At 43.4% G+C, this 17957-nt stretch overlaps 4 protein-coding genes and 2 long non-coding RNA genes across 7 annotated transcripts; 1 reads left to right on the top strand and 5 right to left on the bottom strand.

The window, feature by feature from the left end:
* Nucleotides 1-1836: 1836 nt before the first annotated feature.
* Nucleotides 1837-2786, bottom strand: LOC119554263. The gene is made up of 3 exons (XR_005219809.1): nt 2732-2786; nt 2056-2671; nt 1837-1993 (listed from the first exon to the last, which is right to left on the bottom strand). It is a non-coding gene; the product is annotated as an uncharacterized LOC119554263 (long non-coding RNA).
* Nucleotides 2787-4651: 1865 nt separating this feature from the next.
* LOC119554415 lies at nt 4652-5176 on the bottom strand. The gene is made up of 3 exons (XR_005219822.1): nt 5162-5176; nt 4937-5104; nt 4652-4872 (listed from the first exon to the last, which is right to left on the bottom strand). It is a non-coding gene; the product is annotated as an uncharacterized LOC119554415 (long non-coding RNA).
* Nucleotides 5177-7699: 2523 nt separating this feature from the next.
* Nucleotides 7700-10284, bottom strand: LOC119554675 (iduronate 2-sulfatase). 2 transcript variants are annotated; one of them, XM_037865678.1, is made up of 4 exons: nt 9716-10284; nt 8611-9592; nt 8338-8511; nt 7700-7919 (listed from the first exon to the last, which is right to left on the bottom strand). In XM_037865678.1, exons 1-4 carry the CDS (start codon nt 9923-9925, stop codon nt 7780-7782), a joined length of 1506 nt encoding a protein of 501 aa, XP_037721606.1. In that variant the 5' UTR covers nt 9926-10284; the 3' UTR covers nt 7700-7779. The 2 variants fall into 2 exon arrangements, with proteins under 2 accessions (XP_037721606.1, XP_037721605.1); XM_037865677.1 differs by having other exon boundaries at nt 7709-7919; nt 8572-9592.
* A 376-nt stretch (nt 10285-10660) lies between these two features.
* LOC119554676 (brain protein I3) lies at nt 10661-11584 on the bottom strand. The gene is made up of 2 exons (XM_037865679.1): nt 11391-11584; nt 10661-11337 (listed from the first exon to the last, which is right to left on the bottom strand). The coding sequence occupies exons 1-2, from the start codon at nt 11455-11457 to the stop codon at nt 11036-11038; spliced, it is 369 nt and encodes a 122-aa protein (XP_037721607.1). The 5' UTR covers nt 11458-11584; the 3' UTR covers nt 10661-11035.
* Nucleotides 11585-11821: 237 nt separating this feature from the next.
* On the bottom strand, nt 11822-14139 carry LOC119555095 (cell division control protein 48 homolog B). Its single transcript, XM_037866313.1, has 3 exons — nt 13258-14139; nt 12397-13197; nt 11822-12332 (listed from the first exon to the last, which is right to left on the bottom strand). Exons 1-3 carry the CDS (start codon nt 14111-14113, stop codon nt 11836-11838), a joined length of 2154 nt encoding a protein of 717 aa, XP_037722241.1. The 5' UTR covers nt 14114-14139; the 3' UTR covers nt 11822-11835.
* A 316-nt stretch (nt 14140-14455) lies between these two features.
* On the top strand, nt 14456-17633 carry LOC119553697 (YTH domain-containing protein 1). The gene is made up of 3 exons (XM_037864253.1): nt 14456-14621; nt 14783-15685; nt 16018-17633. Exons 1-3 carry the CDS (start codon nt 14606-14608, stop codon nt 17253-17255), a joined length of 2157 nt encoding a protein of 718 aa, XP_037720181.1. The 5' UTR covers nt 14456-14605; the 3' UTR covers nt 17256-17633.
* Nucleotides 17634-17957: the final 324 nt, after the last annotated feature.

Below are 17957 nucleotides of genomic sequence, written 5' to 3'. Positions count from 1 at the left end.
CGGATCGCAGGCTTAATTTGAATTATTTGGCCGTAAATAAAGCACAATGGGAGCGGGAAATGGGATTTTTATTTCGCTGTCCGTCTTTGAATTGGTCGCCGTCTCCCCGACTGACAGAGCCCAGAAAAAGCATAAATATTTATTATCATAAGAAGCAGCAGCCCCGCCACTCCTCATCCCAGCAACGGCAGCAGCATCAGCAGCATCACTGAAAAGGAAAACGATTTCTCAATGTCTTTTATATCGCAGCCAGTCCAGAGCGCTGCGTTTCAGTCTCAGTTTCCATTGCCGGTTCTCAACCTTTTGTGCCACAACCAAAAAAAATAAGAAAAGATCAGCTCGCAAAGAACTCTGATCTGGCCAGGACTAACAGATACCTTATAAAGATTCTTGGAGTCAAATACCGAACCCAGAAAATATTGAATATTATCATTGATAACAACTTATCCAACCAGGATTTTAATTTTAATTTCATATTGTGACAAAACAAAAAGAATAGATCGTTTTTATGTTGACGGATAAGGAATATTTTTTTTACGACCCCAATGACCCTTATTACTTATATAAAAAGTCGAATTAATAATAATATTAATATCTTAGACAATAGAATATTTTTAACGCAGGTCCCAAAAGTATGCCACAAAATGTGCCTGGTTTTTAGAACAGAGAACCTATAATCCAACTGTTAGGAATTTCTTACACTAAATACCCATATACCTTCTTGATCGTTTTATATACAGGGTATTTGGCCAAGACAAAAGACAAAGACGCGCTCTTGGAACCGATCGAGAAACTTGTTTAGCACGCGTTACAGCGGCTGCCTGTTTTTCAGAGCGGGGGCTTTCAAACCGTTTGCGGTCGGTCACTCTTCAGAAAGCCCCCCACCCCCGCTCAAAAACCCCCACGATATCCCCGCAAGACCCCAACCCCGCCCACTTGGTTCCCATATATAGTGGAAGTGCAGGGGCTTTGAGTATATAACTTTACATATATTTGCTTATGCCAGCAAAGACGGCTCTCGGCTTAATCCGTTCGGCTAAACGTTGATTACTCCGATCCGGAATCCCCCCCTCCCATATACCGTATACCCCATCATAGCCCCCCTATACCATCTTAGCCCCCCGAAAGGCATCCCTGCGTGGGCTCATTGTGGAATTTCTACACTCATTCTTGATTGTTTCGTTTCGTTTTACGCTCTGGGCCAAAATGTGCTGTGCTCGGGCCTGCATTCCAGCTGAATTGGTTTTGCCCGCGACCGAAAAATCTCTTTCGACCTGGCCAAGCCCGATTTTGGATGGTCTCCAGCGGGACGGAGGGGGAAGATAATAAATTTGAATTTCAATAAATTATTTTGTTGCTACAAGACAGCCAGCAGAAGACCCTCTTTTCCACTTCATTTTGTATGCCATTCCCTTCTGAATGGTCAAAAGTCCGATCTTGCGTGAATTTCATTCAACAAAAAATTTTCTGTTTAGCAATTTCTTTCTGACTTTGTCATCTTCTTTTTCATTTTTATTTTTATTTAATTTTTTTCATTATTTGCCCCGCTATTGTTGGTCAAGATTGATTGCGGCAGCAGAGGGGTTACTTATCCGAAATTCACCGTAGTTATGGTCTGATGAAGTGATCAGGCCTTGACATTGATCAAATGCCAAGAGCACACAGATGCTGTGGGCGTAGGAAACACAATGTTTGTAGCTTACTTTAAAACAAAAATGTTGTATATGGTTTTATGAATCGAATAACTGCCTCTTCTGAGATCCCATTTCTACTTGATATGAAAAATGTTGTATTTAAAAAATATAATTAAAGGAAGTGACAATCCATAAACAAACATTCGTAAAAAATACTTTTTATTTGAAAAGTTTACAATAGCTTATCAGATGGGTAAACTATTAACTATATCCAATTTAGGAAAAAAACTAGGACTATAATGAAGGAGGCCTGTTACAATGTGGTTGACCTGGTGGACATTCTGCAAGAAAAACAATCACTAAGAAGACGAAAGGTAAGTGTTATGTTAAGAAAGTTTTTCATATATTACAAAGGTCTTACCGCACAGCTTAATAAGGGTTGCCAAGACCATAATGATTGGATTTCAGGAGTTGCTCTTAGATTGGATTCTTCTGTTTAAGTCCCCGCTTTTTATAGATTGAACAAATTAGTGCCGGAAACATTTTTAAATATGATTATGCGACACAAATTAGCTATTTATAGTGGGAGTTCTAAAAATGTCACATCTGTTAAATGTCAGTTGCATATTTCAAGGTTTTCTATAAGATTTTAAAATAATTTAAAATATGAACATACTTAAAATTAAAAGGTATTTAATTTTACTCCCTACTGCATAAGCTCTATTTTTAAAACAACCAGAGGCTGTGGACATACATAAACAAAAAATTTTGTATAGAATTTTACCCAAGTCGGCGGTAGGCTTGAGCCCGCTAACACACTAATTTGCTTTTCCGAAACCCCATTCTTACTTATTATAAAAAACTTTTGTATTAATAAAATGTATATATTAGGAGCGACAGTCAATAAACAAACATTCGATGGCAATTCTTTTTATTTGAAAAGGTTTACAAGATTATAACCATTTATGTAATAAATTGGGATTACTTTGCAGGAGGTCTATCACAATAAGGGTGACATTTTTGCAATAAAAAAATTACTAGGAATAAGAAAGAACAAATTTTATTAAGTACATTTTCATATATTACAAAGTTCTTACCGCACAAGTTGATAAGGATGGCAAAGCTCATAATGATTGGATTTCAAGAGTTGCTTTAAGATTGAATTCTTCTGTTTCGGTCACCGCTTTTTATAGATCAAGCCAATTAGTGCCGGAAACATTTACAAACATTATTAAGCGAAGCAAATTAGTTTTTTAAATGTCAATTGCATATTTAAATGTTTTCTTTAATAATTTTCTTATTAAATTTATATTTGTTAGTCCTTAAATTATGAACATATTTAAAATTGAAAAGTATTTATAAGTATTTATTAAAAACAAATAAACGTCAGTGAAATGAAACTACTGATCACGAGATCCATTACCTTCTCATCGCCAACATTTCTCCACACTATACTTAAAAGACCACTGGCTAAAATATGTTATACTTAAAGACCACTGGCTAAAATATGTTAGTAGCCATCTGCAATACCATCACTTCTTAAATTATTCATTTTATATAATTATTATGGTTTTGTTAGCTTCATGAATAACTACAAGACCGAATAATCAAATTAATATTGGGTTAATGAATGAATCTCCAGCTCGATCTTTGGTAACCTTGTTATCTGACCAAAAAATCAACTGTTCGGCTCAAGCTACTGAATTGGATTTCATTCTCAATCAAGTAAAGATCGTTTAGAGGGGCAAATTTTGTGAAAGATTCCTGTTTGCCACAGCTTGAGATCTGCTTCAGCCTCCGACTTTATATCGGTATATAGCCATATATAAGGCACACAAGTGCCGGACACCTGAGGAGCGGCATAATCCGGCAGCGGTATTAATTCATGGAAATTCCGTCAAAAGAAATTTTGAACCCCTCACTCCTCCAAACTCTCCTCCATCGCCATCCGTATTACTCTATCGCACACATGGTAACCAGTTTTAAGTCTCCTCTTCTATTTTTACTCTTTTTTTTGGCAACGGCGTCAAGTCAACTGACAAAGCTAACAAACAACCTTCGTCATTAGCCAAACTATGGCATGTCAACGAAAATTAGCATTTTTACAGCGGGAGGCCGGCAGCAACAACTATGTCTAAGAGTACAACTACACTTTGAAAAGAATATGTTTTTAAAGCTTAGTATATGTTTTAATTTCAAAATAAGGATTGCGGTGCTTATTTTGTTTAAAAAGAAGATTTGTTTCTGACATAATGTATTCCTCTTATAACTGGTTTATAAAAGGGGCTTAAGCTTTGGATATCAGTGCGATGTTTTTCTATATTGAAAGTATTTATTTTAAGTTTATTCTATTTTTAAAATTTATTGACCCATTCCTTACATTTAAATATTTAAAAGAATAAGTTTTCTCCGATTTTTTCCATCAACAAGTTAATTGATAATCCGTTTTAAGAAGACTACCAAATTCTAAACAATTTCTCCCGTTAAATTTTGTTTCCTTATGGGCATTAATATTTTTTCTGAGTGCACGAGAAGTATGTAGGGGGCCTAGAGAACCCGATTTACACTTGGATCTGAGCGCTATGAGATGTGAGCTGTTCGAGCATCGTCAGATGCGTAGGTAAAACGCCGACTTCAGACCGCTTGATGAACTATATCCACTTTGTACACATTTTCTAGTTGTTGTTGTCGCATTTTTGCCGCTCGGCCGACCGCCGCTGCCTCTGCCGACGCCTCTGCCGGCGTCTCTGCCGCTGCCTACGCATCTTTTGCAATTTCGTTTCAGCCGCCCACGCATTTGAGTTTGCTTAGAAATAAACGGCAAAGCAGCCTACAAATTCAAATTAAAGTTGTATTCGCATTATTCGCTATATTTTGTGACTACACTTGAAAAATATATTTACACTAATAACATATACAACTTGAAATTAAGTACATTATGTCATTAGTAACCATTATAAAAATTTCTTGGATTAAAAAAAAAATGTTATTTCTAAAACTCCCCGAGTAAACACACATTTTGGAATACTACATATTTTTAATTGTTTACAAGGTCTTACAAAACGTGTAGATCATACCAAACTAAAGCATAAGTTATGCTCGAAAACAGATATGTGGTTTGAAAACGCAGCCTAAAAAGTATTCCAATACCGTTGTGCCCTGCTCTAATATGAAGAAATAGTTGAATGGCATTTACCGCAATGTGGGGGAGGTGGACTTCCCGCAATAAAAACGATAGCTACTAGGATGAACAGTAAACATTTTAAAAAATAAGATTTTTTATTACTTTATCTAGGTCTTACCGCAAATTTTAATAAGGCTTGCCAAGCTCATAGTGATAGGATCTCAAGACTTCCTCTTAAGTTGTATTCTTCTGGTTCTGGTCCTTGCTTTTTATAGATCGTACAAATTAGTTCCGGAACATTTTTCATTTTTGTTTATGCGACGCAAATTAGTTAGGGAAATGTGAACTATTAAAAATGTCAGATTATGTATTATATAGTAAAATTTCTAATCCTGATTGTTACCTCGTTTAATTTCCCTAAAATGGTAGTTCGGTCGACTGGACCAAAATATGATCATTTTTTCCCCTGTGTATATGCCAGTCGAAATCAGCTCTCGTGGGCTTTATGGCCATAGATATATAATACAGTTTAGAGCCAGCCCGCCCGAGTGTCTGCCACATTTACCACGGCTCCCAGCCGGTATCCGAGTATCCGACTATCTGGGTATCTGGCCATGCTATCCATCTAAGCCAGCCTATCTGGAACTGTATCTCTATCTCTACTTCCATCTGTATCTGTGGCTGTATCTATCCGGCCATCGGTTAAACCTCTAAAGTGCCATAGATTATTATAACACACGCGCTATGCGACTGTGCTGCGGTTAGCCGCAAAACTCAAAACCGAAACAGACACTCCAAGCCAAAGGCCCCACACGAGCTATATGGCCATGTTATATGCAACTTTGCCGCCCCACTCCCCTCCCCCTCCCCCCCTGGCTGCATTATGCATAGCCAAATTGGGGTAAAAGGGAAATGGAGTGGAGACCCACCCCTTGGGAGGAGGACCACTAGCGCGAATTAAAGAAAAAGGCTGTCAACAAAGCAACGGTAAAGAAAATGAATGAGAGGAAAGCCCACAACGGAAATGGCAATGTAAAAATAAGTTATGGTAGGTGGATGTGGTAAATAATATTGCCCAGGGGTGGGGGACGGCAGGCAGATGGAGGGGTAAACACACCTTAAGTAGTTCTATTACCAACAGAGCTTTTAGTCATCTGCCTACCTCATATACCTATTTTAATATCTCTTGTACTTTATGGTTTACAAATATTTCATAAACAAAAACCCTTTACCTATTTAAATCCACACATCTAATAAAAAAATATATTTATTTTTGTTTTTGAAACGTTTTTAAAATATTTATAGCTAGTCATAATATATATTATGATATATCCAGTTTTTCGTTAAATTCGGTTTATTTGAAAACTTCAATATAGAAACTTTATAATGAATGTTTAAGCTTTTTAATTTAAACTTATCTAAAAGTATGAATTTATTGTTTTCCAATTTTATTAACAAATAAAATTACAAGAAATCAATGGCAATAAACTACAGTTTTCTTCGCAAAAAAATTGTACCACAATCAACCAAATTTAGTGAATGGAATTGTAAAAGCCACAAACTCTCGAGAAATATGACAAAAATCATAAAGCTGAAATGACCACGCCTTCTTTGGGACACATATTTTTCGAAATGCGCCGGCGCAAGTGTGTGTGCTTGAAAGTGCTGCCAAAATGCAGTTTAATCACCTCCAGAAAGACAGCCCACATGGCGAACCCAAAACGCAGCCCACACCAAATATGCACATTAGAGAGCACGTAGAGAAAGAGTGGGTTAAAGGCGGGGGTTGGGGAGGCGGTCCGCAGGGGAGGGGGGATCACATCGATCAAGCAGCGGGCTGCAGATTTAATTACCAGACTGGGAAATGCACAGAGAAAAATGTATTGTTATTTTGGGCCTGCTATTGTAAAGGAGATACTTGATCTTAGATAAAAAATCTTCATCATACACAATTCGGATATCTTATTCAAAAATAATATTTCTATTTCAAAAAGTATTGAAAATACTGTTTAAAATAAAATAATTCTTATATCTGAGAACATAAAATATAATTTTCATATGATAACAAACTATATTAGTTATTGGTAATGACTTTTTTTAAACTGTATTATAAAAAGTTTTTTTGGGCATTCCCATGATGATGATATATGATCTCCAATCATTGATTCATGATCTCCAATCATCATCATGCGAATGCCCCAAAAACCTTTTTATAATAAAGCTTTTAAAAAGTCATTACCAATAACTAATATAGCTTATTATCATAACAAAATAATATTTTATGTTCTCAGATTTAGGAACTATTTAACTTTAAACGGTATTTTCAATACTTTTTGAGATAAAAATATTTTGTTGCCTACTTTCAGGCACCTTATATTTTATTTCGAAAATTTGGAAGCATTTTTTATGTATCAGAATAGATCTTAATTTTTGTAGAAATGTCTTATAACTACCATGAAAATTTCTTTCTGTGCTTTGGTTTTCACTCGCCTGGCAACAAACCAAAGCGAAAATGAAAGCTCAAAAAGAGCTACGTCGCCAACGTAGCCCCCTCCTCTATGGCCCCACTCTCCTCTCCCCATCCTCTCTCGATTTGGGCGTCGACGTCGCTGCCGACGCCAACGCAGCGAGACGCGCGCCGCCAACGTTGAATGAAATTTCATTCACAAAAATTCACAAAAACGAAGCCAAAAAGGCAATGGACACCAGTCACGCATGCGCGGATCGGCGTGGATCGGATTGTATATTGTGTATGGGCTGGTGGGCAGGGAGCAGGGAGCAGGGGGCAGGAAGGCGGCCTCCAAGACGGGGGCATCGCAGAAATTACAGCGAAAAATATGCAGCATGTCTGGGCGTCTCGCAAGCGTTGTTGCCCAACCGGAAGTATTAAATTCCAATTATGGCGACAAGATATTTCGCCGTCTCGAGATCGTTTGTCGCGCTGCCTTTATTGCTTATGAATTTATTCAAAATCAGAGAGAGATTCCCCGAGGGGGGGGAGTGGAGGATCTCCGATCTCCACTAGCTGCCCACGACCTCCATCAAACGCCGGCGCAGTCGCTGGCGCACATCATCGAACTCGGGCAGCGGCACCAGGTTCAACTCCTCTCCAGAATCCAGGCGATGGTCGTACAACTCCTCGCCATACACATCGTGCCAGTCTGAAAAAATAAATACATAAAAAATTTATGTAAAGAAAAATTACATGAATAAACTTATAAACCACGAAATATTGTGTTTTAAACTATTTCTTGGAAAATATAATTTAAAACTTTTTTTTTAATTTTAGTCTTTTTTTCGAGAAAAATTATAAGGTTGAGGTAGAAACGTTTTATTTCAATCGACTCAATAGGATCTGTAACATTAAAATGATTGTTAATAAGTAACACTAATACGATTGAAACATTTTTTAACTAAAAAAAAATTTGCACAAAGTGTTAACTATGAAGATATTACAAAATAAATAATAAAATAAAATTAACGGTAAGTTAAAATGAGAAAAAAAATTGTGCTTGTTAGATTGGCCAGCTCTTTTATATTTCCTAATCCTAAACATTCTTTAATCAATCTCTAACTCACCTCTGCTAAAGTTCTGGGCATGAAATCTCACCCACAAGGTATACCTATAGATATCGGTTCTAAGGCTATAGCCCATGATTTTGATATTCCTCAGCTTGGGCTTGTCGCTATTTGGGTGTTTTGTGGGCAGCATTCCGGGTCGAGGATACTGACTGAGGGCCACATGCTCATCAGCTAAAAGGTAATTAGATATTTATCATAAAGAAATTAAATAAAATCTAAACACAAACTAACCTCTACCCAGACCCATAAGCTGGAAGTAAAGACTCTTACCCTCGCCGCAGGTCAACTCCTGGGAATTCTGGCAAGAAGGCAATTTAGGTAATCCCGCCAGATCCACTAAAGTGGGGAACACATCCAAGAGTTCTGTGATCGCATGGTAGTACTTCGTTTGGGTTAAGGGAAACTGCGGCGTTCTAATGATCAGTGGAACCCTGAGAGCCACCTCGAAGTTGCTGTACTTGGCCCATTCGGCGTGTTCGCCCAAGGACCAGCCATGATCCCCCAGCACCACCACCACCGTCTCATCTAGATTCAGTCCACCAATCAACTTGCCAAACAGATCATCCACATAGGCCACCGAGGCGTAGTATCCCTGTCTTATCTGAGCGGCCTGATGCCGGGATATCGGTCCATAGGGAAAGGATATATTGGAGTGCTTGAAGTCATCCCTAGCACGAACATCCGTATAGGGATTCCAGGCCACCGCCGGCATATCCGGTGGTTTTAAACTATCCTCCGTGTAATTGTAAAACTGCGAGAGTTTAAATCTTGACAGAAATTGCCGTGGAAACCGAAAGTTTATGTGGGGCTTGTGGAAACCCATGGCCAGAAAGAAGGGCTCTCGGTTGTTATTCTTCCGGGATTCAACAAAGCGTAAAGCCTCCGCCACGGACTCGATATCTGGAAGAGTCTTGTACGGCTGCGTTTGCAGCTCCACGGGACAGATGAGATTCTTCCGGAGAATTCCCTCCTTATCTGGACACACCGGCGAGTTCATAAACTGCTCGGTTCTAGGACGAAATGCAGGAGCTGACCAGCTGAGGGGATAGTCATCCGTGTTGTTGGAGGACAGGCCAGGATGGAATACCTTTCCGCAGCTGTAGGTGTAGTATCCGTGCTCCTTGAAGTACTGCGGCAAAGTGGTAAAGTTTCCGGTGAAAGTGCGCCAGTAACTGTAGAAATCATACAGATGCAAAGTATCCGGTCTTCGACCTGTGAGCAGGGAATTCCGACTGGGTGCACACAGAGATTGCTGTTAAATATTTAAAGAAAGTAAGTATCATACTATCATACTTTTAAAAGTATTATAAAGAAATATTAAACATATATGGTATTGTTAGTAAAGTATAGGTAAGTAGTAATTTTAAAACCCCACCTGACTATAAACCCTTGTGAAGACATGACTTCCCCGGGCAAAATCATCTAAATACGGAGTGCTGGCCAGCGGATCGCCATAGGCGCCAATTACTGGACGCAGATCGTCGAAGATCACCATCACCACATTGGGTCGCCGTGGAGGTGGAGGAGCAACTGCGTCCAGCAGCACTGGAAGTAACAGCGGGAACAGGAGACGAACACTGGTCATGTCCACGGCAAAGAAAATTCACGACTGTTGACTCGAAGATGCCGACACGGCGGATGTGGATGCCGGCGAATTTGTTGTGATACCCTGTGCCCATGAAATCCGATAGAGGGGTATATCCAATTTGGATTTATTCATAACATCTTGTATTCAATCTTTTAGACAACGAACATCGAGCTGCGAAAATATATCAAATCTTATAGTATATGACATTGAATATTTGATGATATAAAAGTAATACAATTCGCAAGTATATTTAAGGGTATATATGGGTCGATCTGACTTCCATTTAAAGCACTACACTTGTTTACAGTATGGAGAATGTGGACAGGCGGCGTAATTCAAAACCGCCCCCCATTATATTTCAATTGAATTTAACGGAAGCGCGCCTCGACGACGCTTGCAGTGCACAATATATACGTAGATACAGTAATCATCCAGAACTTTTATGAATGGAGCTTTCTATGAGTCAAACCTAACCACAACTGTAAAATGTAAAAATTCTATTAACTGAATATTTTTAAATGTGGGATGTTTTGCCCATAACTTTTATTTTACATTCGATTAAAACATGCTTGGCTTCGCTTTTAATAAAACAGTGCCTTTATATGATTGGAATTTAAAACTTATAGTTAAAATCAATTTCGCTTTTTCTTAAAAAACATTTTCGTAATTTACAATAATATATGAATCTTTTTCTGATAACTCGTTTATAAAATCACCTTTTGGAGGTTTGGGTTAAGCGGATTCTACTGTACATGACCAATCTCTTTATAAGCAATCGCCTGACAGTGACTGGAAATCGGGGGCACATCGCAAACAGCCAGGAATAATATTTACACATAACATTTAATGATTTGTGAGCTAACGATTAACAATAATAAAAGTATTGGAGCTTTGTGATATCAAAAGAAACAGTCATTATAAGGAATTGTAACTGGTGCCGACCCCGAAAGCCAAAGGGGGGATGTATGTATGTGTGATTTTAATGGAAAATCCCCTATAGAAGACCTTTCTGCAGCTGGAGCATACGACATCTCCCATGATTTTTGATGAAGACCACGCCGAAAGCGAAGTGGGATGTATTTTTGGGTGATTTCTGGGGAATTCCCTCTAGAAGACCGTTCCGCAATTGGTACAGCGTTTCTCGCGCATGGCCAAGCAGCAGAGGATTCCCAGCGGAAAGAAGAAGATGGCGCAGCACACGCCGCAGGCGGAGAAGGTATCCTCCAGGTAGCCAATGCGACAGGCAGGGCATCCCCCAATCACAATGATCTCCGTGGGCATGGCGACCGGAGTGGGCTGAATCACCACGCTGACCGGCGTCGTCTCGAATGCTCCGTAGGTGGGCATGTGCATGTTGGGGGGCGGAGCACTAGGTGCCCCCTGGTGTACGCCCGCTATCAACCGGGAATCTGGAATAAAACCGGGCTAAGGACACCTGATCTTTGGAGTACTCATTACCTACCTTGCGAGGGACTGTTCATGACCTCTTCGTAGCTCGGCGGCGCGGCGTCTTTACGGGTATCTGCCATTGTGGCCGGAAAGCTTTTTCCCGTGACTCACTGCCTATGTGTTTTGGCGATAATCTAGGCTTTTTTACTACGCTTAATTGTGTTAACTTTTTCTCTGTTTTTCTTTGTTTTGCTGCTGCACAGAGCTATCGCTGCAACAGCTGACAGCGATAACTGCTATCGATTTATCAGGGTGGGCGCGAAAATATTACTTACGGTTAAATTTTAAATTAAATAAGAATTATGAGTCTTTTGGACCTCTAACAATTCTATAAAATTATAATTGCAAACATGTAAATGAAGAAGATTTAATAGTAGTTAATAAAAAATCCTTATTTATTTAAGCAAAAGTAACAAAGTAACCAGCTACTACATCAATTTTACCTGCAAAAAATCGTTTTACAAAAACCTATAAGCAAACTTATAGTAGCCATCTATTTGACTTTGGGTGAGCGAGGATTTCTGCTTGGTCAGGACCTTCTCAAAGTCCTGAAGCTCAATTTCAGTGGCCTCAAAGTCACGCTGGAAAGCCTCAATTGCCGCCTCGTTGCAGAGATTACACAGGTCAGCTCCGGAATATCGATCAGTACGGGAGGCAATCTCCTCAAGCACCACATTCTCATGGAAAGGCATTCGTTGGGCGTGGAGTTTCAGCAGCGCCAGGCGGGAGTCCACATCCGGAGCTGGTACATGGATAAGCTTGTCGAAGCGCCCAGGTCGCAGCAGGGCATCATCAATCATATCCGGACGATTGGTGGCCGCCACCACGAGTATGTGCTGCTGACTGCCACCACCCACAATGCCATCCATTTCGGTGAGCAGTGTGGAGAGAATCCTCAGCTGAACTTGACCACCACCGCCGCCACTTGAGACTGTCCTTCTGCCAACCAGGGAATCTATGAAATGTATGAAATACATATTAGGGTCACATATAATTCCCATGAATCGCCTGAGACTTACCAATCTCATCCAGGAAAATCAGGCAAGGTGCATTCTTTCGCGCTGTGTCAAATATCCTCGAAATAAATCTTTCTCCGCATCCCACGTAGGGCGAGTAAACCTCCGCCGCCGAAGTAGCAATAAAGGTCATGTCAGCCTCTTTGGCCAGGCACTTGGCAATGGTGGTCTTGGCACATCCGGGAGGTCCATAGAGCAGCACTCCCTTGGGCAGACTCAATCCAAATCGGGCAAAGGCAGCACTCTGCCTTAAACCCGCTAGGACGGAGACTTGCAAGGTGCGTTTCAGTGATTCCATTCCTCCGATAACCTCGAAACCAGCCGTCATTTTTGACACCAGCACATCCGTGGACCGCGAGGCACTCGGTTGAGTTCGGAGCAGCGACTGACGGAAGATTTGATCCACATTGGATCCATTTTTGGTCATCAGTTCCTGTTGCACGCGGCGCGTGAGGAGTGTTAAATCCGCCATTACAAAACCTTGTGTATTCCTGGCTATGTGATCGAGTGAAGACTCCGTGAGTTCCAGATCATGTGCTTGGCAGAGATCCTCTACGAGCCGTTTGCGCTGCTCTTCGGTAGGCATCTCGATGGACACCTCGCGTACAAAACGCCTGCGCGCGTGTTCATGTAGAGAGTCTGGAGCTCCCGAAGTGGCCACACAAACAATGCCCTGAGGCAGTGCATCAATCAGTTTGTAGAGTTGCGCTGAAATGCGGAGGGAACTGCTGGAGTTCTTGGCATCTGTAACACTCGATGAGGGGCAAAGCAGCTCCAGATCCTCTATGAGTATCACAATGGTCACTAAAAATGGATATAATAATTAGTTATTTCATGAAATGTACGGAAGTCTTTAAGCCTTACATAGAGGTTGCAGTTGCTCCCTAAAAGTTTCAGCAGCCTTGAAGATTCTCCTCAGCTCCTCTTCTGTTTCTCCCGGATAAGATCGCAGCACTTGGCTGGCTGTGATGTAGAAGCAGTTGCAGTTGTGACGATGCAGGAACTCTCCGAGGAGGCGACTCTTTCCACAACCCACAGGTCCCACAACCAACGCGGTAGTAGGGAATCTGTACGAGAAACCACTCCTAGAGGCTTCCAGAAGTTGCTCCAAGTCCTCCATGGGCTGTTCGAAGCTGTATGGCAGGTACTTTAATTTGGAAATCAAAGGATAGGGCATTCCCAATCGGGTGTCCACCAGGAGCAGTTCAGCATCTCGGGATATTTCAAAACATTCGTCACCAGCAACCCCTGGAGCTTCGATTATTTCCACACTGGCGATGCCCAATTGGGCTAGACGTCTGTGCTGCACGGAGCATCCTTTGGTCAGCTTCAGGTGGCGCAGGAAGACTCGCACATCGTCTTCCAGATCCTCCAGAGAGACCTGAGGGCGTTGGAGCAGCTCCTGGGTAACTGTGACAACGCAGGGAATCCTTGCCAGGCAGGAAACCAGCTTCAGTGGCTCCAGAAGCACCAAACGCTGATTGGTGGGTGAGAATTGGGACGAAGAGGTTACCATGCCATCCAGGAAGCAACAAGTTTCACTGCCGGCACGCGGAGTAACCCAACAAACTGCGTAACTGCCATCGGAAAGGTGACAGCGACACCATCCCGTCCCTGGAGGATCCCCCACCGCGGGAACATAGCATCTCTGCGGCTCCAGATCGCTGTCGTCCAGCAGGGAAAGCGGAAAAGCCGGAAAATCCAACTGGTTCTGGTGCATTTTGTTTACCTCGCTTCGACTGCAACGATAACTTAATCGATAATAGCATTGCTGGGCACTCGAATGCTTGATAGCTAGATCTGGCTATTTTTTTAAAATTGAATTTGCAAATTTACATTTAATAAATGCAAGTCACACCATTAATATAGTACCCCAATAACTTAAAAATTAAATTATATTAAGACAAATATTACTAAGATAACATTTAATAAAACATAAAAGCCAAATCACTGGCCACCAATAAGTAGCTACATTTAGCTACTTTTCTTGTTGCAGATGCCCTGCATCCGCCTATCGATAGAAACCGCGATTGGCCGCTTGCAGCACATATAGTCGCACTCTTCTGACGCCATCGCCAATTCGTCGCCGCGCCGCTGACGCAGAATTTGTGTGTAAAACCTTGTAAAATTTGTGCAATTTCGCGTTCCAAATCCGAATTATTGCGGTGGAAAGTGGAAAGGAAGTGGCGCTACACCGGTGTCCACACAATTAATGCCGAGGGCAGCCAGTGAGTGTTGATTCAGCCGGATTTTGGCGACCGTATCTCACCTTGCCGATCGATCGGCGTTTTTTCTCTATATTTTTCTTGCTTTGTGTCTGTGTGTCTGTGTGCGTGGGTGCTCCATTCATCTGCGGCACTCCGATTTCCGATTACCGATTGCGGAGCAGGTAAACAAAAGCTGCCGATGCGCGAGATGGCGGACTTGGATGCAGTGCACCTGGGCCTGGACGAGAACGAGGCGGACATTGCCGAGGAGCTGCAGGACTTTGAGTTCAACACAAGGAGCGAGGCGTCGGAGTCGAATGGTGGAGACTCCACGGACTCGGAGCCCAGTATCAGCTCGGTGAGCACTGCCACATCCTCGCTGGTGGGCAGTGGCAAGCGGAAGACCAAGAAGCTGGCCAAGGAGAGCCCCCAGCCTACGGTGGAGGCCAAGTCTTCGAAGTCCTCCTCCTCCAAAAACAAAGGCAAACGGGAGCCCACGCCCGAGGATCTGAATGGTGGCAAGAAAAAGAAACGCACAGGCAGTGAGTCCAAGAAATCCACTTCCTCCGAGTCCCCCGAAAAAGTCAAGGCCAAGTCCCCGCCTGCCGAGGAGCGCCAGCCGGCGGCCAAGAAGTCGCGCACCAAGAAACCCTCAAATTTGAACGATTCCGTGGGCCACAAGAGCGATGCCAGCGAGGCGGAGGACGAGAAACCAGCTCTTCCAGCCCTGGAGTCCGATAGCGAGTCCTCCGACTCGGATTCGGGCACCCAGCACAAGAGGAACGGAGGCAATGGTGGCGGCAATGGCCGGGGTAAGCCCAATTCCAAGAGCTCCACGCCAGAAAAGGATTCGGGCGGTGTTGGCTCGCAGCCACATTCACAGAAGGGCTACGACTACATGACCAAGCTGAACTACCTGTTCCGGGACACGCGCTTCTTCCTCATCAAGTCCAACAATAGCGACAACGTCCAGCTGTCCAAGAGCAAGAGCGTGTGGGCCACGCTGCCGCAGAACGACGCCAATCTTAACCAGGCCTTCAAGGAGGCCAGAAATGTGCTGCTCATCTTCTCGGTGAACGAGAGTGGTAGGTTACAGTTTGGGTTTCCTAGTAGTTTTTGGTGAAACTAGCTGTCTTTGGTGAGGAAGTCTGTTCATTTCATATTTTATGTTTCTCATTTGTTATATTTGTATATCTTTATAAAAATATAATTATTTTTTAGTCATTCGTCTTTAAAAAACAGTTGAAAAGCTATGTTTCCTATCAAATGTGTATTACCAAATGTGACTTATGTTACCTTGATCTTTAATCAATTTCTTAGTAGTTTATACTTACCATTTTATGTTAATACTTGTAAGATATAGAAACCCACACACAATTCCAACACAAACATCATTGCAATCTTGTTTTCCATGCAGGTAAATTTGCAGGCTTTGCCCGGATGGCGGCTCCCTCCCGGCGAGACATTCCCCAGGTGGCCTGGGTACTGCCGCCCAGTATTTCGTCCAAGGCGCTGGGCGGCGTCATCGAGCTTGACTGGATCTGCCGCAAGGAGTTGTCCTTCAACGCCACCCTCCATCTGCACAACACCTGGAACGAGGGCAAGCCGGTGAAGATCGGTCGCGACGGCCAGGAGATTGAGCCCAAGATCGGCGGCGAACTGTGCCGCCTCTTCCCCGAGGACGAGCAAATCGAACTCACCCCAATACTCAAGAAATCCAAGGAGACGGCTCGAGTAATGCGGGAAAAGGGCATCCACGTGATCTACAAGCCGCCCAGGAGTCTCTCTTCGCGTGGCCACGGCGGAGGAGGAGGCCGCGGCGGTGGCAGAGGAGCCAGTCACGACCAGCTGGGTCCTATGCGTCACAAGAGGAGCTACCACGGACCACCACACCATCGCCCGTACCGTCACCATCATGGCATGGGCCTCCCACCGGGCGGTGGCTTCAAGAGAAGCGGTTCTCCCTACCGCCAGATGGGCAGTGGAGGAGGAGCACCACCCGGTGGACCGGGTGACATGGCTATGCCGTCGTGGGAGCGTTACATGTCGTCCGCGGCAGCTGCTGAAGCCTATGTGGCGGACTACATGCGCAACATGCATGGTCAACTACCGCCGTTGCCCTTCGTTCCTCCGTTCGCCCAGCTGCCGATGCCAGGAGCAGGGGCCGGAGCAGCTGGTGCCCTGCCACCGGGAGCGGCTGCCATGTACGAGCAGCTGCCGCCACCGGTGCGGTACTACGATGGACCGGGTGCACCACCACTGCCGGATTATCCGCCTCCACAACGGCCACCACCACCGGGCTTCGATAAGGCGCCGAGCTACGAGGAGTTTGCCGCCTGGAAGAACGCTGGCCTGCCCACAGTGCCACCGCCAGGCTTTCCCGTCTACGGCGGACCAGCCAATGGCGGTAGCAATGGAGCTGGCGGGGTAGCTGCAGCCCAGGCGGCTGCCGGCGGAAGCATGGGAGGTGGAGGATCCGGCGGCGGAATGGGTGGACCCGGTGGCTATCGGAATCGGGACGGCAACAACGGCTCCGCGGGCGCTCGTCGACGGGAGTACGGAAATCGCAGCGGTGGATCTTCGCGGGATTCGCGACCGTTTCGCGAGCGTGGCGGTGGCGGCGGCCAGCGAAACTATCGGGACAACAGGCGCTAGGCCGCATCGAAATCGATGTCGAGATCGAGATCGAGATCGAGATCGTGCTGCTGGCCTCGCTAGAATCGGAAAGTGTAATCCTAATCCTCTCGCGTGTGAAAATTCAAAGATAAATATTGAATGCGTTACGGTATAAGCGAAAAGTTAATATGATAAAACCGAAAAATCCTAGACCTACGAAAACCGGCTATCGTCTAAAGTCGATACAACTCTCTTTCCCCCTTTCTCTCTGTCCCGGTCACCAAACACCCCCCACCACCCACACTAAGATTTAAACAAACTTACGACTTAAGCAAATTTCAAAACAGCAGAGATCTTAATGCTAATTAAATATTTTAAACCACAAAAAGAAAAAAAATACAAAATGAAAGAGAGAAATTGTGAACTTTATTTACCCAAAACCAAAACCAAAACCAAAATATAAAGAGCGAGAGAAAGAGACTTTAAAGAGACGCCCAACAACAACAACCACAACCAACAACAATACCATGAACGAACTTAAGTTAACATGAGAGCAGTGATCAAACAGTGATGTGTGTATCGTGTGTGCCAAACCCCACAAAGCCCCCATTCTCCACCCTCAACCCCATAAAGTTCCAAAAACGAGAGTTGGACACAACAAAAGCAAGCTGAAAATCAAAGGGGTGCTACCAATTATGCCCCACAAAGACTTCCAAAGACCTAAACGGAGCCTAGCTCCCA

This window comes from Drosophila subpulchrella, chromosome 3L, assembly GCF_014743375.2.
Source record: "Drosophila subpulchrella strain 33 F10 #4 breed RU33 chromosome 3L, RU_Dsub_v1.1 Primary Assembly, whole genome shotgun sequence".
NCBI lineage: Eukaryota > Metazoa > Arthropoda > Insecta > Diptera > Drosophilidae > Drosophila > Drosophila subpulchrella.
Note: the sequence above shows the minus strand (reverse complement) of the source record. Positions and strands in the feature narration are given on the sequence as shown.